This window comes from Zonotrichia leucophrys, chromosome 28 (genome assembly GCF_028769735.1).
Source record: "Zonotrichia leucophrys gambelii isolate GWCS_2022_RI chromosome 28, RI_Zleu_2.0, whole genome shotgun sequence".
Lineage (NCBI taxonomy): Eukaryota > Metazoa > Chordata > Aves > Passeriformes > Passerellidae > Zonotrichia > Zonotrichia leucophrys.
In genome coordinates, this window is record NC_088197.1 from 1168813 (window position 1) to 1189658 (window position 20846).

The window sequence follows — 20846 nt, forward strand, 5'->3', positions numbered from 1 at the left end:
AGGGGCTCCAGCCCTGGCAGCATCTCCGTGGCTCCTCTCTACTTGACGTGAGTAAACGTTGTGACATCCCTGGGACAGCTCTGTTGTCCCTACATCCACCACTGGCTCCCCCTGGGCTCCCTCCCTTCCCATGATGGAAATGGCCCTGGGTGAATCCTGCACGCAGAGCAGGGAGCACAGGCTGGGCAGGAGTGAAGAGGATCCTCTCCAGGCCACCAGGATAACAGAGACAACAGTCAGGTATTTACAGTGTCCTTCAGCTGTGTGCACTGGGAATATAGCACCAGGTGAGAGATGAGGCCCTCCAGAGTAACAAAACAGCACTTTGCACGAAATGCACCCCCTGAAGACACCCATTTGTTGTGTATAATTAAAAATACTACCAATAATTGCAGTTTGAGTGTCCCTGCACACAACCATTAACAATGGAGATGCACCAGGCTGAGGAGCTGGTCACACGTGGGACACGTGCTGCAGCAGGGCACCCCACAGGGCATGAGGAATTGCAAATTAGCAGCAGCCAGGTCCGGCAGCAACACTTGCCAGACCTGCTGGGCCCCTTCCAAAGCCATCTCTCCCCTCTGGAAAGGGCACAAGGAGCGTGGAGGGCTGGAGCTGGCAGGCTGAGCCAACGTGTGCTGCTCGGGCAGCCCTGGGCTGGGGCAGGATGGGAGGTGAGCTCAGGCAGGGCTGCACCAAACCCCAGAGTCCTGACCCCAGAGATCATCTGAGAGCTCAGAATGGACATGGGAGCCCTGAGGAACAGGGCAGAGGGAATTCACAGAATCCCAGAATGATTTGGATTAGAAGAGACCTTAAAACCCATCCAATGCCACCCCTGCCATGGCAGGGACACCTCCCACCATCCCAGGCTGCTCCAAGCCCTGTCCAGCCTGGCCTTGGGCTGCTCTGGGCACCCTGTGCCAGGGCCTGCCCACCCTCACAGGGAGGAATTTCTTCCCAATATCAAAGCTGAACTTACTAATTACTGCCCACCAGTACTGAACTTACTAATTACTGCCCTCTCATTAAAGACAGGGCAGTGCTGGAGGCTGTACCTGTTCTTTCAGAGGGTGCACACCAAGCCCAGCTTCCCCTCAGATTTTTACACTGATCCCATCAGAGCCCCCTGAGCCTCACAGCCTGGAACTGCCTCATCCATGGGAGGAAAGAGCTCTGCTGGGAAGAGAGCCCTGCACTGCCTCAGCAATTCTGGCAAAGTTAAAACTGTGCTTAAACAAGGTCTGTGGCAAACTGGCAGTTTCTAAACAAAAGCTGTCACTTATCTCAGTACAGCTTTGGCTCTGGCACACCCAGCATTCTCTGTACTCTTCCACAGTTCAAGATCTTAAATCCAGTCAGGAGGATTCTTCTCCAGGTGAACAAAAAAACCCCAAAAGAACCCCCCAAAACCTTCCCTTGAAAACATGCACCCTTCACCCTTTAAGTTAAGCACACACTGAGACAGGGACTGGGTTGTATTTGCCTCTCCCCAGCTGCTGCCAGAGCATCCCCACAGCACTGCCACCATGTCCCTGCTCTTCCCAGACTTGCTCCTCATGTGTCCATTAGGAACCAGCTGTCCTCTGGCAGGACAGGACACCCTCACTCCCAGGAGTGAAATAAATTCAACGGGAAACAATTAATTGCAAGAGAGAGTCCTTCATATTTCAAGCCAGGCTGGACAAGGCTTGGAGCAGCCTGGGCTGTGCAAGGTGCCCCTGGCCATGGCAGGAGATGGAATGAGAGGGGTCCAAATCATTCTGGGGTTGTTTCAACATCACTGCAAAGCCCAGGAGAAGCCCCTGGGAGCAGGAACATGCACAGGAGGAGCAGAGATGGGGTGTGACCTGGCTTGAGGCACACAGGTGTGAAGACCTCCCCCTGACATTTGTTGCCCCAAACATGTTTCCTGCTGACCTGCACTCCCTGCCTGCAGCTTTTGGCCCCTCCAACTCTTTTCTTCCAGACCCTGCTTTCCATATCCTGGTAAATGGGATGTGCCCATGGGAAAAACAGGGAGCAGAAAGGGGAGAGGGAGGAGAGCAGGAGCTTCCCAAGGGCAAAGGCAACACCAGAGCAGAAAGCCTGACTGGCACAGAGGAGCTGAACTCACTGAGAGTGCCCAGGCTGTGTTAGCAGCACACAGGTGTGTCCCTGCCATGGCTGGAGAATCCTCCTGCATCCCAGGAGCAGCAATGGAAAGGCTCCAGAGCTGTGGAGAGCAGGGGATGGCAGGGACTGGATTTGGAGGAATGAGACTGCACAGCTTTGCAAGCTGGACCTGGCCATGGCAAGGATTTTCCATGGAACCCCAGAATGGTTTTTGGGTTGGAAGTGACCTGAAAGCTCCTCTTCTTCCAAACACCTGCCATGGCAGGGACACCTCCCACTGTCCCAGGGTGCTCCCAGCCCTGTCCAGCCTGGCCTTGGGCACTGCCAGGGATCCAGGGACAGCCCCAGCTGCTCTGGGAAATCCATTCCAGGGATGGATTCCACAACTCCTGATTCCCAATATCCCATCCAGCCCTGCCCTCTGGCAGTGGGAGCCACTCCCTGTGTCCTCCATCCACACATTCCCTGTGTCCCCAGTCCCTCTGCAGCTCTCCTGGAGCCCCTTCAGGCCCTGCCAGGGCTCTGAGGTGTCCCTGGATCCTTCTCTTTCCCAGGTGAACACTCCCAGCTCTCCTTTGATTTCAGTTGATAATGGCTAAACAATAACATTTACTTGGAAACAAATGGTCACACCAACAGCCTGGCAAGTGAGTTTTCCTGCTTTGCCTTTTTCTGTTGTGGTGGCTTTGTGTTTGGTGACAGTTTGCACGGGCACACCACAAAAACACACAGCCCGGATCCCAAACTTGAAGGGGAAGTGCCAGTTCTAAATATCGAGTCCCATATTGCACACCTCATGTCTGCCTTTCATCATCCATCAAAATAGCAAGTGGAGCCCAGCACTCCCACTTCAGCATAAGCAAAACATGTGGGAACTCGAGGCAGTTAGTAGGAAAACGTGATAGAGCCTTGCTAATAAAAGCTCCTGCTTTCCTCACTATGGAAAACAGTTGCAAATGGGTTTCTGCAGCCTGGGACTCTGCTGACAGCATGGTGACAGAAACGCTGTGCTTGGCTCTTGCCAGCCCTGCTGTCCCTGCAAACCACCAGCTCCAGAGCAGAGGGGAGCCCAGCACCATCCTGCTGTACCAGACCCTGCCCATCCCACTCAGTGCTTCCCAACGCAGGGCTGCCTGCACACTCAAAATAATTAAACCTTCAAACAGCTCCCCCATAGCACCAATTAAAGAGACAACTCCAGCTTGCAGAGAATTTATGACTCTCGGTGCTGTTGCCACAGGTATCTGAGTTTGTGCTCTGTTTAAAGAGAGTTTCAAAGGGGATCCGGGCTCGCCTCCCTCCAGGGAGAATCCATTTGCTTTGTTCACCAGACTATAACTTAAAATTTGTTACATGCACCAGCTTGTAAGCCTTTGAAAAACTCCCTGCTCCACCAGCTTCAAATGGACTTGATGAACTTCCCCTGATCAAAGCAATTCCCTCACAGGGAGCCTCAGCTCACGAGCAAGGAAGCACCCAATGAATTTGGGGGTGGGGATCACAACATGGGCCGGGAGGGGACTCCCCCTCCCAAACCCACCTGAGAGCCCAAGCAAAGAGCCCAACCCACTTTGGCACAAAGCATGAAGAAAAAGGCATTAATGCTGAATTCGCTTATTTAAAAGGGAGGAAAAGAAAAAAAAAAATTAACAGGGGTTTTTCTTGCTGAGAGCAGAATAATTTGTCAGAAGAGACCCCATGGCTCCCATCCCATCAGGACTCAGTCCTGGCACCCCACAACATTTGGGATGGGAAGGGAGATGGTTGCACACCCTCCACACCACCCAAAGGTGGAAGTGCTGCTCGTGTGCTGCTCCAGGAGATGTTTTACCTCACACACAACCAACCACATGCCTTGGGTTTATTTCCCTGCTCTGCAGAGCCCAAACCCCTTTGCTGGAGCAAAGGTGCAGCCGGCACGCACCAACCCTGCCGAAAACTCAGCAGCCACGAGGCCACAGCACAACTCTGCTGCCTCCAGCCACTCCCACTGCCTCGATGTCAATTAAAATGGTCATTTCCATGTGAAATTCAGGCCCAGTGGTTTCCTGCTCGAGGCAGGGCTCGATGAAGCACTGGGAGGGAGCTTGCTGCAGCTCAGATTAGTCATTTATGAACTATGATACGACAGGGGACACGCTTTGAGATGTTTTGCTACTGCAATAGCAAACACACTTTGGGGAGGGGAAGGTGAACCCCTTTGAGGCACGGGCTGAAACAAACAGCCAGCAGAAAACAGCCCATGCTGGCAAACACTGGTTGCACTCCCAGCCCCAGGAAGACCAAACTTCCCGCGGTGACCTATATGTGCTATAAATGCTGCAGCCACGGGCTGGGTGACGTCAGCTCCATCCTTGTGGCAATTGTTGGGTCTCTCCTTGCCAAGAAAAGGCAAAGCGGAGGTGCTGAATTGTCCATGCGGCGGGGGAGCCAAACCAGTTCCTCCCCGGAGCATTTGAGGACAGAAAGGAGGGAAACAGTGGCAGAGCTTAAAATAAAAGCAGAAGGCAAATAGGAAAGCAAAGGGATCTCAAAGCTGGAGGGTTTGTGTGAACTCTTTGAATTTTTTTTGGCCTCAGGAATATAAAAGGGTTCCCTTGGTAAAGGGGCCACCAGCAGTTATTAGAAACATGGAATTGTTAAGGTTGGAAAAGATTTTTAGGATGTTCAAGTGCAACTGTCAGCCCAGCACCATGTCCTCAAGTGCCACACCAACACCTGCTCTGAGCACTTCCAGGGATGGTGATTCCATCCCTGCCCTGGGCAGCCAACGGTTAACAACACTTCTGGTAAAGAAATGTTGAATTAGAAAAGGATTTGGATTTGGGATGATTTTAACACTGGGACTGCCTGTTTCAAATGCTTCTGTTCCTTTATTTACCAGCTGGGCTTTGGAAGCAAAAATCTCATTTTGGCCAGGACTGATCAGTCAGTGCTTTGCTCCCTTCCCTCCTTCCTCCTCACTTCCCTGGGGAGGAAAGAGCCTGGAGATAACAGCTCTTTTGGAGGGGAAAAAGAATAAAAGCTGCACACTGCCCCAGCATTTCCACATTGAGATGGAAGAGGGAGATCATGAATTCCCATGTCCAACCCAATTACACCAACCCAGGGACTGGCTCCCGTCCTGGGGGAAGGATAAAACACCATTATTTCTTGGCACACAAGACAACATCAGTTTGTTATCTTGAGGTTACCACAACAAGCCCAAATAAAGAGATCCTGGTGCTGTGGTGCACAGCATCAAGCTAAGACTCAGACAAATCAGTGTTTGCTGCTTCTTTGCAGGCAGAGGGGAAATGCTGCACTGCCTTCTCTGAGAAGTGCTTGGAACACATGTGGCACGTTAAAGAAACAGCCCAGGCCTTCCTGCACGGCAAGATCTAGGGTGATCACCTCCAGCTCCAGGCTGTGGTGTGGCTGTGAGGTGCTCTGCTCCCCCTGCAAGTCCAGATCCCCAAATCCAAGGACCATCTGCTCTCCACCCTCTGACCACATCATAATGATGATTCCAAATCAAATTTTGAGCTGGATGACAGCCTGTGTCTTGGGGGATGAACTACCTTGGGGAATGACCAAGGCCAGGTTGGAAGGGGCTTGGAGCAGCCTGGTTTAGTGGAAGGTGTCTCTGCCCATGGCAGGAGGTGGAAAAAGATGAGCTCCAAGGTCCCTTCCAACCCAAAGCCTTCCATGATTCTGCAATTCTAACTAGTACCTGATTGCATCTGTGAATAAAGCTAAACCAACAAACCAACAATCTCTGAGAACAACCTCTTGCCATTTTCTAGGGCCTTGTTTAGACACCTTGGACCCTTCTAACAGGCAGGGCACAGCCCTCTGCATGGCACAGCTCGCTGACGTCATACTGCAGTTATTCACCCACCAGCTAAAAGCCAAAGATGCAGGAGCAGGAAGGAGTCCCAAAGCTGACACTTAGATGAGATTTGTCCCCTGAACTCCAGGTGAGACCAAGGATGGCTGACCAAGGGATAAATGTGCTGCTGGAGCAGAGCTCTTTCCCTACACCCAGCCCAGAGCTGCATTCCCAAGGCAGGATGCCCTCAGCAGGATGAGGGAGCCTCTGCTGTGTCCGAGGCTGGGACAGCAGGGATTGTGCAACGTCCCTCAGTGCAGTTGTATAACATCAGGGCTCTGTTTTTATGAACTGCTCCCAGTCAGGCCCAGAGAGCAGCAGCCCAGAGGAAGGGTGGTGTCAACATTACCTTTCACTCACCCGAAAGAAAAGAAAGGGTGGGGGGAGAATCACAGATTTGGTGTCATTTGGGCTGAAGGTGGTCTGGCTGTGCTGCAGGGCCCTGCTCCAGGCTCTGCTCCTGGCCAGCACCACTGAGCAGGCAGCCAAGGCAGGCTCTGAGCAGGAAACGGGTTAATGGGAGCTCCTGCACTGCTCTGCTCCCCCCAGTGTGCAGCACGTCTTTTGTGGATTATTTTAACAGCAGAAGGCACACAAGGAACACTCGCTGAAGAGATCAGCTTCCATCTGGGCTAACCCGAGAGTTTTCTCCCCTCCAATTTCCTCCAGCACCCACTCAACAGCTTCCCTCCCTGCCAAAGTGTTTGCTCAAACCATCTTGACATGCAGCTAAACAGCTCAGTTGGAGAGCATCACATTTGCCTGCTCTAGGAGGGCAGGGCAGGGCAGGGCTCCCACCCTGCTGCTGCAGGTCCCCAGTGCCCCACTGGGGCATCAAAGCTGCTCTCCAGAAATCCCAGCCCAATCTCTGGGACGCTCCCAGTGTCACAGCACAGCCAGGAGTTTCCCTGTACAGGGAAGGTCGAGTTTTAACCATCCACAAAGTGTTCAGCAAGAAAGGCAGATGAGCTGAACTTCCCTTGTGCCAGGGGCTGTGTGGGCCCTGACAGAGCAGCTTCCCTGGGCATTAAAGCCCTGGCCCAGCACTGTCTCAGCCTCAAACCCACCAGCACAATTTTCAGCCTCCAATTGCAGCCACTTCTCCAGCCCACTCCTCCCCAAAGCCCTTGGATGTTGGCATCCCTGCTCCCCTCCTGGCACCCTGGAAGGCTTTGCAAGATTCCTTTGGGAATGCTGAGATCCCACCCAACAGCAGCGAGCTGCTGGAGGGGCTGCATGGAGCAGACCCTCAAAATGCACCAGCAATGAGCCACCACCCCCCATCTTCAGAAGGGAACAGCAAAAGTCTTCCAGGGCAGTGCAGACACATCTAAGCAGCTTAGAGAGCAGCCCTGTCTGCTCCAGGCTCCTGGAGCAGTGGGACAACAACCTCCAGCTCAGACAGCAACATCTTAATGGGAGACAGCTCAGCAAGAGCAGCTTTGCCCACCCAGAGACACATGGAGCAACAAGGAAACCATCCAGAGCACCACCCGAAAAATACATCACCAAAATACAGAACCCCCTCCCCGACAGTGCCGCTGGAACCAAACACAAATTTATTACAACAAACATTATGGCATAAGGGGAAAAACAAGATGACAGTACCTGATCCTCCAAACTGAGTGCTCGCAAGGGTCGTGGGTCTGTTTTTTCCATTAGCCACTGGCAAGGGAAACATCTAGAAAAACAAGGAGATGAGAGAGAAGGGAAGAGAAAAGAGATTTCAGTATGTTGGTTTTACAGTGCTCTGCAAAGGGGTCACACTGGGGGAGGGGAGGGGAAGGCAGCCCATTATTGATGCAAAAACCTTTCCTTGGCTCAGGAGGGGCAGGAGGGAGGCACAGCCCTGCTCCCACACACATCCCCACGTGTACAACCCCTGCTCCTGCAGGGGCAGCTGGAAAGCAGCCAGGGAGCAGCCCTGCCGTGCTCCAAACCAACATTCCACCCCAAAGCTGCTCAGCCTGGCTACAGGTGAGCCCTGGGGAAAGGCGACTCCATTGATAAAAAGCCAGCAGGATAATGACAGCAAAGCTGTTTTATCCCTCACTGTCCCAGCTCCCACAGGAGCCCTGGTGCCATCCCACACCTCCAGCCACGTGCAGTGCCTGGGCAGGACAAGGGCTGCCTGTGGGTCTGGCTCAGGGATGAGCCCCCATCCTCATGGAGCAGCTCCCACCCCGCTGCTTTGGGAGCACCAGGACCTGACACAGCCCCAGCCTGGGGAGAAGAAGCTGCTCCAAGGGCAAATACAGTTACTCATGATTTAAAAAATTAATATATTTCACAGAATTGGTCGCTCTGGAGACTTGTTTGCTCTATCACTGCAGCTTCATTATCACAACCGAGCCTCTCCTGCCAGGAGCTTCCTCAAAAACACACCTCGTCACCTAACCTGTATAAATATTTTTAATAAAAGTTGGGAGAGTTTCAGAGGCTGCTATTTAATAATTTACATGCACCTGCGTGCAGCAGAAAAGAAAACTAATTCTCCTGCACACAAATGGAGCTCCAGCCAATAAAACAACTGGTGGGAAAACGCTTAGTGAATTAACATTTTAATATCCTTTTTCTACTCAAGATACTTTCACCACCAAGTCATTTGAATTTTTATTATTTTTAGCTTTGTAATGTCTGAATAACTCAAAAGTTTAATGCTTTGAAGATTAAACAATGTAATGGCACAAGAGCCTACAGAAAGGCAGCGTTTCATGCCCTGACATAGCTGATGTCTGGCTGTGGTCAGAAACATTCCTTTGTACAGAACTGTCTGCCCAGCTTTGTTTTCACAAATGCTGGGGAGGAGAAAAAAACCCAACAAAAAACAGTTAAATGTGGTAAAGATGCAAAGAGAGCAGTTAAGGAACCAACTGCCATTCATAAAGAGCACAAATTTGGGATCATATATATGCATGTGCAGGGTGTAGATGTTTTATCCACGGATTTAAATGAAGGTGTAAACAGTGTTTAGTGCTCATCCCAGCTGCCTGCACACACCTGCCCTCACCTGCCTGCACAGGGCCCCCTGGCCCCCTCAGATGTGCCCCCAGGCTGCTGCTCACCCCAGGGGCTCCTGAGGTGTTTGGGGTGGCCCAGCAGCCCCACCGTCGGATGAGCTTTGTTTCCTCAGGAAGTTGGGCTAGAAAATAAAAACAAACCCCAAAGATTGCAGCTCACCTTCCTCTGCACTGCTGCAGGGCTTCCCTGCATCCCCTCCCCCTTGCAGGGCACGAGGGGGGCTCTGCAAACATCTCCAATGGTGCTGAAAATTGAACTGAGGTGCCTGATCCCACCCTGCCTGTGCTCTCACTCCCTCTTCTCAAGGTGGGGAAGATTGAGATCAAACTCCCTTTTTTCCAAGTGGCAAGGAGCAGGGCTGTGTGTGTGAGCAGGGGGGAAGGGATGCACCATGAACCGACTAGAAAAAAGCACACTCACACAAGAAAAACCAACAAAACAAAACAAACCCCAAAACAAACAAACAACCCCCCCAAAAACAGCACTGCTGGCTCTTTTCATCAGCATTTCTGCCCAGCACTTGCTGAGGCTGAAAAACTCAAGGTTTGAGCAGCAAAAATGAAGGGAGAAAAGGAACAGCCTCGTTCCATTGTGCACCCAGCACCTCCTGCTTGTGCAGATCAGGAGCGTCCCCCCAGGGCAGCAATGCCCAGCACCCCCACAACACCCCCACACAGCCCAGGGAACCCAGCCCCTCCTCCAGCTGCTTGGAGAGAGATTTTGAGGCTGATGCAACACCTTCCTGCTCTGACTCCCCAGGGGATTTAGGAGCCATGGACCCCTTCCTGCAGCAGGGCAAGTAGAGATGCTAAAGGAAAGAATCCTGGAATATCCTGAGCTGGATCCCACAGGGATCATCAGTGCAGCCCCTGTCCCTGCAGAGCCACCCCAACACCCCCACCCTGAGCACCCCCGGGAGCTCCTGCAGCTCTGGCAGCCTTGGCACCATTCCCTGGGCAGCCTGGGCAGTGCCCAGCAGCCTCGGGGGGCAGAACCTTGCCCTGAGCTCCATGCCAAGGCCTGGCACAACCTCACGCTGTCAAAGAAGGGTGCTGGGGAGCAGAGAACCCCAGGTTACCCCTCCACATCTATCACTTGCCAACCACAGGAGGCGTTTTGGGCTTTTTTCTTGCTCCCAGCCTCTTTTTCCACTGTGGTGTGGGCTGAAGCTGCCCCGAGGAGCCCGGCACAAGTCATACATGAAGTGCCTTCGCTGGCGTGTGTTGCTCAGAGGCAAAGTTCATCCACCCACTGCAAATTTCCTTTCTGCTTTTAAATGCTGCTTTAAAAATAAACTGGGGGGAGGGAGGAGATGAACCGGAGCTGGCACCTACCAGGGGACCCAGGCATTGAGGGACCCAAGAGCTCTCAAGAGTTGTAATTGGGTCATTAGTTGGCCTTTGATAGATTTGAATAATGTAGATTTGAACGGTTATGTAAAATCCCCTATCTTAAGTTGCTGTATTTGGTTTTTCAAGCCCTATCTCCAGCCTCCCTGAGAGCTGACAACAACTTCTTCGTTCCCTCCTAGCTCAATTTCCACCCCTTCCAAAGAATTTATTCTCCCTTGTTTCTCCCTGCGTAAAAGAGGCAAATCCAGAGCATGAGAAGATCCAAATGCCTGCACCCTCCCCTGAGGAGGTTATAGCCAAGAGACCCCCACAGTTCACACAGCAAACCCCCAAGAAAGTAAGGGAATTTGCGAGAAACGAGGAACATCAAGCAGCATGTCATTTATTGTGCACATCTAGAAATGCACTTCTTTTCAAATTAAATCAGTGCTCATTCTCTCTCCTCTCCCACCTGATGAACTCCAGGCTGAACCAACCTCAGGCCTGAACTCCAAACCCAAAATCTATTTTGCAGCATGGAAAGCATCCAGCTGTTAATTTGGGGAGAAGAGGGAATTTGACTCAAAATACATGGACGTGTTATACATGTTCACTTAAGACAGACCTTCCTGACTACAGTCCCAAATGCCCACTGTGTGTGTGCAGTCAAACTTTAAACTCCACAGCTGCTTCACTCTGGACAGAACTCTGAGTTTTACCATGGAAATGCAGGCACTGGGCCTTGGCTGGAGCAGGGCACGGCCTCAGCATCCTCCAGCAGAGCAGCAGGAGCTGCTCCAGCCCTGCCTGCTGCCAACACTTGGGCTCCCACCCCCGGATGCGGGGCTGGAGCCGCGGTGCAGCGAGAGCAGCAGGTCCTGTGTGACTGCTCAAGCCCCTGCCCACCCTGCAGAGAGCCAGAAACCCCCTGTGCCAGGCAGCTCCCCGCAGCATATGGTTAATACTCTGCTAATAATCGTGGCTGTTAGCAGCACCTCGCTCCTGCCAGAGCCCCCGGCTGGCACTGGCACTCGGTGCCACCAACACCCCCAGGGCTGCTCTGCCCCCCTGTCCCCTGCCTGGGCGGTCCCTGCCCTCCAGAGCCCAGCCAGGACACCTGTGTGCCACCTTCCCACTGCACACCAGTGCTGGCACAGCTGAGACACTGCCTGGGATAACCAGTAACCATGAAAAGTCCTAGAATCCTGGAAAATCCTGAGCTGGAAGGGATAAAAGATCATCCAGCCCAGCCCTTGTCCCTGCACAGCCACCTCAACAATCCCACCCTGAGCACCCCTGAGAGCCTGGATCTGGCACTGGGTGCCAGGGTTCTGTTGAGGTGTTGGGGCTGGGCTGGACTCGATGATCTTGGAGGTCTCTTCCAACCCAGTGATTCTGCGAATTTTGTGATTCTGTGTCCAAATGCTCCTGGAGCTCTGGCACCCTTGGGGCTGGCACCATTCCCTGGGGAGCCTGGGCAGTGCCAAGCATCCTCAGGGCAAAGAACCTTGTCCTCATATCCAAGTCCTTGTGGTTGAGCATCTCCCAACAGCAGAGGACAAGGGCAGCTCCCCCATACACAGCCTGGCAAAGCCTGGCAGCCACCAAAGCCCAGCCTAAGCCAGAGGCTGAGCTGCCCACTCGGGTCTATAGGCAGGATGTTTTCTCGAAAGCTCCTCTCCAGATCTGGCAGCCCATCTGGGCCTGCTGCCAGGGAGCAGTGGTGAAGGCAAGCTTACAAATTACCTGCACTTTGGGGTAATTAGAAAAGGCAATTTATCTGGGGGTAGAGGCAAGTGTGCTGCCATGCAACCCCAAACATCACTGGGCCTTTCCTCTGACTCCTGCTCACTTACAGATTCCTTTGATTTTTGCTCTTTTTGGCAAATTACAGTGGCACAAAGCTTTGGTGAGTGTTCAATATCTACCCAATAGATTTATTTATTAAAGAGGGGATGAGTCTCTTCTTTCAGGACTGCAAGTCCAGTTTGCAGCATCTCACACAACCCTGTCATTTACAGACCCCAGGAACTCATGGCAGGCCATGCCACCCTCCTAGGGCCTTAAAATTCCCTCCCTGCACAGCAAAACACATTGGAGGGCTGGACCACAGACTGCTGGGGCTGAACACATTTTTCCTAGAAAAAAGGAATCAAAATACTGATCTGAAGCAAATGCTTCCAGCTGCTCTGAGTATCTCTACTTTTCCCTCCCCTCTACTCTCCTGGAGAGGATTACTGAACCAATGCTCCACTCCTGTTTATTCAAAGAAAAATATAAATACATTTGAAAGAGCGAGCTTTGTGGTCAAAAATCCTGTATCCCAAGGACACAGCGAGAGCAAACCATGGAGCACCTCTTCAACAGACCCATCTACTGTCTAGGAAGCTTTTCCATTTCAGCTCCTCATCCTTGAGGAGAGCTGTTAATATTCCCTTTATGCAAAGAGAGGAGCAGGGTGTGTGGAGATGAGGGTTTGTGAAACAGAGCTGGCTGCAGGCCAGGCTGCGCCGGAGCCCATCGGCCAAGGGATCCTGCAGGGAACATCTCCGAGTCATCTGCTGGCAAATGACATCCACAGGCCCTGGTGCTGTGAGCAGCACCCCCAGCACCCCCACACAGCCTTGGAGAGCACAGGGTGAGTGCTGGTCCCTCCCAGAATTACACCAGTGGAAGAGTGCTGAATCCAACCCCAAATTTAACCTTTTTGGCATGGATTCACCTCCAAGGACAGAAATATTTGTGGACAGAGGGACCAGGTCAAGACTCCTCCTGGGAATACAGCTCTAGGCATGCAAATGAGGATGGCTGGTTAAATTGGAAAATAAGGTCTTGGGGTTTTTTTAAAGCTCTAAATGGTGAATGGGATTTGATTTTTATTTTTCCAAGGAGGAGAAAAAGTGAAGCAGGAGCTGCTGCAGCCCCCATCAGAGAGCAGATTCTGGGTTACTGACCCAAAGTGCAGCTGATGGAAAGCCCCAGGGCTCCTGCCAACCTGCAGGAGCTCTGAGAGGGACAAATAACCCCAGAAAGCCCTGAACAGATTCCTGGTTTTACAGGGGTGCCATCACTGCAGTCCCTGCACCGCTTTAAAACATTCTGCCAGAAAAGCCCATTACCAGCAATTTAACAGAAGCAGCCTCCCAGCAGAAGTATGAAACTGGGAGCACTGGGCCTCTCCTGCAGGAGAATTGTTCTGGGGGGCCGAGAGACACCCCCAGAGCCCTGTGAAGACAGGTACAACCCCCACCTATAGAAAAAGCTTTATTTCCCAGGGCTGAACCTCAGCGTGCGGATGCAGAACCCCCAGGTGCCACAGGTGACCCCAGCTCTGCCACCCCTGTTTGTCCCTTCTCCCCACAGGGCAGGAACAGGAGCCCAGCAGGGCTGTGGGCTGGGTGACCCAGGCTGGGGTGACTCTCACGGCCATTCCCCCTCCTGGAGCTGTTGTTTCTATCTCTGCAGCACGTTTGCTTATCTGCACAGCAAGACACAGGCTTGGAGAGCCATGAGGGTGCAGCACACAACAGAGGAACCCAACAGACAGTTATGTGCCTTTGAACAGCAGCTCTGCCCTCCACCAGTCACCTGCCAAGCAGAGGCAGCAGCGCTGGCAGTGCCACGGCGGGATGTGCCAGGGACTAACCCCGCTCTGCTGTGACTAAAGGGACTTCTCCTCCCCCCGAGCTGTGCACACCCTTCAGGGGGAACTCTTAGGTCCTGTTTCTTTGAAAATAAACAGCTCCTAAATGCAGCTCAAGGTTTCCAGGATACAGAAGAGCAGAGCATGGGGAGCACAAGTGTCCAACTCCTGCAAAAATAACGCGCTGGAGAGCTTGGACACATTTCAAACTGTGACAAAATAACCTGTGGGAGCAAAAGTTTAATAGTCTGGATCTAGGGAGAGGAAAAAAGCTTGATTAATCAGCTACTGAAGTTACATCTCTGCACGGCTGCAGAAACAGTCACCCAGTGAGCATTTAAACAGAGAACACACAACTCTGTTAATTCCCCCAAAATTTCCCATCCAGAGAAGAAACCTCTCTGCCTTCCCTTCGAGGGAACAACACACGTTTGAGGGGAAGAGGGGGAGAGAGGAGGGGCAGAGGCTTTGCTTTAACTTGAAAATAAACAAGTTGCAGCACATGTGCACGCACACAAACACGGCACATCTGAAAGCCATCATGTCCAATTTACAGGCTCACATTTCCTCCCCTGTGCAGCTCCCAGCCCCGGGGCTGCGCAGCCCCCCGGCCGCGCTCGCTCACCATACTGAAGTCCAGCAGGTCACTGAGCTCTTTGTCTGTCCCAACTGCAGCCATTCTCTGCTGCTGCTGATTCATATTCCCACAGACTCAACAGTGGCAGTCCTGCAGAAAGCGAGGGGGAGGGGAGAGAGATATTTTAATGACTACAGCAAACTACCCACCCCATTGATGAATATTTTAAAAAGACAGAGCGGAGGGGCAAGAAAAGAAAAAGCCCTGAGCGTGTCGGCAGCGTCAACTGCGGGGCCAGAGCACAGTCGGAGTCCTCACACAGCACCCAGCGGCAGGAACAAGCCTTCTATTGACCAGACACACTTGTATGTTAGTTTTTTGCTGCCAATTCCACTAGTTCAGGCCAATTCTGTTCCTGGCGTGTGGCGAATGAAGGGGGGGAAAAGGAGAAAAAAAATAAAAAAAAGGGGGGAAAAAAAAGAGTGAACTCATTTATCAAAGGGTTCAGGCAAGTTATCACTCAGGCGCTTGTCTGGCTCAGCTCGCCCCCTCGCCTTCCCCCACACTTGCTCCCCGCAGGAGGCTCTCTTGTCCTTGCCGAGTTTTGTTTAAAAAAAAAAAAGAAAAAAAAAAAAGTCTGATGTTACAGCTCTTTCCTTCGGGTCGCCGAGCACCTGCAGCTGCTTTTTCAGGGGCTGTGTTTGGGGATGCCCAGCCAGGCCGTGCTCAGTGAGAACTGAACCTCTCCACTCCCAAAAGGGGCTGGAAACAAAAAAATTTTGTTTTCGGAGTGTTTTTTGCAAAAATAAAGCCCTCCAGGCAACCTTGCAAGATAGGTAAATATTATTCTTCCTAATTTTACAGATTATTTTTTTTCAAAAGGGAGATTGATCTTTTTGGCCAGCTTGCTATGATAGAAAAATATTTCTTTGGGAGGGAGGAAGAGAGGCCTGGGATGAGATAAAAGATTCCTTTTTTTTTTTTGGCCTTTTTTTTAGGAACTCATTCATGGTTACAAAGGGCAGCTGGCCAATAAATTTAACTCATTAATCGTAAGGTTAAAAAAAAAGAAGAAAAAAAAAGAAAAAAAAGAAAACTCCACATGATCCAAAGTGTTTGTAGGCTCAGCCATTACATTTCAATGAAGTTTCATAAAAAAAGGCTGAAATCAGCCCAGCGTGTAAAAAGCCTTCACCACTATAAAAAACAGCCCGGGAATTTTCTTTTTTTTTTTTTTTCCTTATTTTCATTTTCTTTGAAAAGCCGTTTTCAAAATGTCATCAGTGCATCTGGTCAGTGTTTTTAAAGCCACTTTCCCAACCTTCTGTCCCGGTGCCTCAAGTGGGGCTGGGGGACACGAGAGAAGCCGTGGAAGGAGCAAGGTACATCTCATCCCAGCCCCCGAAACACCGGGGGACAACGTGAACAAAACCCTCGGCCGCCCCAAAGCCAGGCTGGGAGGGTTATTTTTATTTATTCCACTCACACTTTCTGACCCCACAGCAGCCCGCGGGGCCGGGGCGCCGGGCCAGGACCCCCTCGCAGATGTGTCCGCGCCCCCGGGGTCCCTCCCCGGCCCGGACAAAGGCTCGGCTGCCCCGGGACGGCCGCGGGCCGGGGCTGAAGTTGTTGCTGCCCCCGGTGCCGTAGGGAGGGGGTCCCGGCCGGCAGCCCCCGCCCAGCCCGGGCAGCGCAGGAGGGCGAAGCGGCCCCCACGAGCCTCCCCTCCGTGCCGGGGGGAAAAGCCGAAGCTGCCGCCCCCGCGCTGGGTCCCGCGGCTCCCGAGCCGGGAAGGGGCTCCGGGACCCCCGGGGGGCCGCGGCGGGCTGCGCTCGGCTGAAGTTCGCGGCAGGACCGAGCTCCGGGCCCCCCTGCCCGGCGGGGACCGCGCACCCCCTCCCCGCGGCCCGCACGCCCCCCGAGCCCGCCCCGCCGCTGCCGCCCCCCTTCCCCCGGCCCCGGCAAACTTTGCCGAGGGGACAATAGCGCCGAGCCCGTCCCGTCCCGCTCCGCGCCAGCACCCCGAGCGCTCCGAGCCCCGCCGCACCGGCACCCACAGCTCCGGCACCCCGCGCCCGCTGCGCCGGGACCCCCGCTCCGCGCAGCCCCGGGGCGGCGCGGCCGGCTTGGCGTGGTTATTATTTTATTATTCCTACATTTTGTTTTATTTTGTTTTTTACCTGTTCCAGGCCCGGCGCGCCCGGGGCAGGGGAAGCGCATGAAGGGTGTCGGGGGTCGCGGCGGGGGCGGGGGCGGCCGCGGCGCCCAGGCCCGGGGGCGGCGGCGGCGCCTATTGTTCTCCGCCGCCGGCGGATACAATGTAGCGAAGCGGCGCGATCGCCCCGCACCGGGCGGCGCGTGCGCCCCGGCCCGCCCCGCGGCCCCGCCCCGCGCCGGGCCGGGCCCTAACGCTGCTGCTGCTGCTGCCGCCGCCGGGGCCGCCGCTGCCGCTCCGCCTCCCGCCGCTGTTCCGCCCGCCCGCCCCGCGCTCCCTGCATAGTTCCCCGCGCGGCGGCGGCAGCAGCAGCAGCGACGGCAGCTCCCCCCCACGCCCGCCTCTGTCGCCTCCCCCCGCACGCCCTCCCGACTCGCGGCCGCACGCCCCGCCCCCGCCGTATCGCTCCGCCGCCTGCACAAACAGCGGGCAGCCAGGGGGGTGATGCCGGCAAGCACGGGCCTCGCGGAACAGGCACTGGCGTGGCCGCGCCCGGGAGGGCGGAGCGGGGCGACGGCGGCGCGGCGGAGGCACCGCCGTGGCGGGAACTACATTTCCTAGCGGATGGGGACGGGCGGCTGGGCGAGCAGCTCTGGTGACGACACCGGAGCTCCGCGAGATGGACTGATAAGGCAGAGGGGCCCCAGCCAATGGAAATGCACTGTTGCTGTGATTGGCAGGTGTTGCGGCCAACCAGGGTGCGGGCTGTGGCGGTCCCCGCCCACCGAGCGGGGGGCGGGGCGGGGCCGGGGGAGGCCGCCGGTTGCCGTGGCCGCCCACAGCTCGGCTCCCCCCGTGCTGCCGGCGGGGCCCCCGGCGGGGCAGGGCGCGCGGGGCCGGGGTCCCGGGGGTCCCGCCGCGGAGCCCCCGCCCGGCAGCTGCTGCCTCGCAGCCGCCGCCCCCCGGAACCCCCGCCGAGGGGCCGCAGGGGCCCGGCGGGACCTGCGTGGCGGCCGTGGCCCGGCCGCGCCGCCCCCTCGGGGGCCCCGGGGCACCTTCCGCGCCGCTGGGGATGGCGGTGCCCCCGGCACAGCGCAGCCCCGGGGGTGGAAGGGCCGGGGCAGCCCCGCTGTGGGGGCGCCGGGGAGCGCCGAGGCCTGGACCGGCCTGCGCGGCTGCGACCCGGGCTCGAGCGGGCCCTGCAGAGCAGCGGGGCTGGGATGGAGAGTCCGTGTGAGACATCCTGGAGCGCGTTGGGTGCGGAGAGGCCTCAAATTTCGTCTCGTTCCACCCCCTGCCATGGCAGGGACACCTTCCTCTATCCCAGGTCACTGTAAGCCCCCTCTAGCCTGGCCTTGGGCACTGCCAGGGATCCAGGGGCAGCCACAGCTGCTCTGGGAAATCCATTCCAGGGATGGATTCCACAATTCCTGATTCCCAAGATCCCATCCAGCCCTGCCCTGTGGCAGTGGGAGCCATTCCCTGTGTCCTGTCCCTGCAGGCCTCGTCCCCAGTCCCTCTGCAGCTCTCCTGGAGCCCCTTCAGGCCCCAAAAGGGGCTCTGAGGTGTCCCTGGAGCCTTCTCCTGTCCAGGTGAGCAGGCCCAGCTGTGCCAGGCTGGCTCAGAGCAGAGGGGCTCCAGCCCTGGCAGCATCTCCGTGGCTCCTCTGGCCTGGCTGCAGCAGCCCCACGTCCTCCTGCTGCTGCTGCCCAGGGCTGGGGCAGCTCTGCAGGTGGGGTCTGAGCTGAGCCCAGGGGCAGAGGGGCAGAATCCCCCCCTGCCCTGCTGCCCACGCTGGGGCTCAGCCCAGCACAGGGGGGGTTTCTGGGGCAGCCTGAGCCCCTCACCCACCAACAGCCCAAGTCCTTCCCCCAGGGCTGCTCCTGATCTGTATCCAGTTCTGTATCCAGTCTGTGCTTTTGCTTGGGGTTGCCCTGACCCATGTGCAGAACGTTGCACTTGAACTTGTTGAACTTCATGATTTGGCACAATCCCTCTTCAGCCCTTGTAGGCCCCTGTGGTTCCCCATCCCTTCTCTCTAGCATGTGAGCCCACAACACAGCTCTGTGTCACACCAAGTGCCCTGGGTCCCACTGTTCATGTCACCCATAGAACTCCTCACCTTCTCACCCATCTCCCTGCCCACTTTGCTATTGTAGCCGGTGCTGGCACTTGGGAGCAGCTGGCAGGTGCTTGGGATCAAAGGTGCCAATGAGACTGTGGAATGTCTGTCTGTCTGGCTCTCTGGATTGTATCATTCCCCAGGGTCCTGTGCACTGTTTCCCCCACCTCTTCTCCAGTGGGTTTTTGAGGAGCTGGGATTCAGTGTGGGGATGGATGGATGGAGCTTTGCCCAGTTTCAGGAGGTGCAGGAGGCACAAACACGTGGTTGCAGCAGGTGTGGGCAGGGGTTCCCCTCCTCTCCCTGCATCCACCCTGGATCCCAGCACAGGGATCTTGGGGGAGCTGGGCTGTTCTCCCTGGCAAAAGCTGCTCCAGGCTCATCTGTCAGCAGCACTGGTTTGGGTTTCCCTGTGCCTGACCCCTCTGCAGCCAGATCTGGGGCCAGCTGTCACCTGCAGCTTTGGGCCATTTGGCTTTTATTTTCTTTTTTTTAAAGTGGAAAGAATTGCCCGCATTTAAATGGGGTCACTGACCAAAGTCATCTCCTGTCATCAGGGATGGATCATTGCAGGCTGAGGATGGCCCCTGCCCCAATTCAGCAAGGATGGGGGTGTGGGCTGGCAGCGAGGTGCTGGTCCAAGGCACATGGAATCATAAAATCATGGAACAGTCTGGGTGGAGAGGACCTTAGACTTCATCTTGGTCCATCCTCATGCCCTGGGCAGGGACATTTTTCACTGTCCCAGGTCACTCCTAGCCCTGTCCAGCCTGGCCTTGGGCACTGCCAGGGATCCAGGGCCAGCCACAGCTGCTCTGGGAAATCCATTCCAGGGATGGATTCCACAATTCCTGATTCCCAAGATCCCATCCAGCCCTGCCCTGTGGCAGTGGGAGCCATTCCCTGTGTCCTGTCCCCAGTCCCTCTGCAGCTCTCCTGAAGGAAGTTGAGCATTGCCTCATTGCTGCTGCTCTGTACAAAGGAGCCATTCACCACCTTCTGCCACATCTCCTTTGGGCCCAGTGGCCCTTGGGACAGGTGTCACCCCCAGCATCCCCAGCCCTGTCACTCCCACCACTGTGGGGCCTCCTGCCAACCTCATCCCTCTCCTGCTGCTCCCCCTCCGCCTTCCGCTCCCGGGGATGACAGGGAGAAGATGAAACATTTCCCTAACACAATTATATTCTAATTTTGCATCTGTGGCCATAATTTCCCTGTCAACAATTGTAATTAAACCTTTGAGCTTCGCTCTGCTGCTGCTGGTGGCTCAGCAAAGCCAAGTGATGGAGGGGAGGGATGGGATGGGATGGGATCCATGGGATGGAGGGTGGGTGGGATGGGATGGGATGGTTCATGGGTGGACATGAGATGGGATCATGGGATGGGATGGGTGGGTCCAGGATGGGATGACATGGATGGATGGGAGGTCGGGATGGATCCAGAATGGGATGATGGATATTGGCATGGATGGATGATGGCTCATGGTTCCAGGCATCATGGCCAGGACAGTGTGGGATGAAAGCAGTGAGGAGATTTTCCTGCTCTGAGCTGTTTTGATCACTTGGTCTATGTTGGAAATAGAATTTGTGTTTCACAGAATGGTTGGGCTTGGAGGGGACCTCTGGAGATGATCCAGTTCAACTCCCTGCCAAGGCAGGGTCACCCAGAGCAGGTAGCACAGGAACACATCCAGGTGCTTTTGGAGTCTCCCTCTCTTGGGCAGAGACTCCACAGCCTCTTTGTGCAGCCTGTCCCAGGCCTCTGCCACCCTCATGGAAAGAAAGTGTTCCTCATGTTGAGGTGGGACTTCTGGCGGTTTAGTTTATGGCCACTGCTCCTTGTCCCATTGCTGGGCACCAGAACAGAGTCTGGCACCATCCTCTGACACCCCTTGGAGATGCTTGTATGGATTGGTGAGATCCCTCTCAGTCTTCTCTGGATTAACCAAGCCCAGCTCCCGTGGCCTCTCCTCATCAGAGAGAAGCTCCAGACCCCAAATCTTCTCTGGACC

The 20846-nt window shown here is 55.0% G+C and overlaps 1 protein-coding gene across 8 annotated transcripts in view; it reads right to left on the bottom strand.

The window, feature by feature from the left end:
- The window catches only part of TCF3 (transcription factor 3), an 84291-nt gene extending 67377 nt beyond the window's left edge, over window positions 1-16914 (bottom strand). For 3 of the 8 annotated variants that reach the window (XM_064734614.1, XM_064734612.1, XM_064734613.1), the window contains exons 1-3: window positions 16739-16913; window positions 14607-14708; window positions 7595-7667 (exon numbers count right to left, since the gene is read on the bottom strand). In XM_064734614.1, coding sequence (XP_064590684.1) covers window positions 7595-7667; window positions 14607-14681 — 148 coding nt within the window. In that variant the 5' untranslated portion in view covers window positions 14682-14708; window positions 16739-16913. Of the gene's footprint in view, window positions 1-7594; window positions 7668-14606; window positions 14709-16738 lie in introns of all 8 variants that reach the window. The other 5 variants (XM_064734617.1, XM_064734611.1, XM_064734615.1 and 2 more) reach the window with 3 other exon arrangements.
- Between the last annotated feature and the right edge of the window lie 3932 nt (window positions 16915-20846).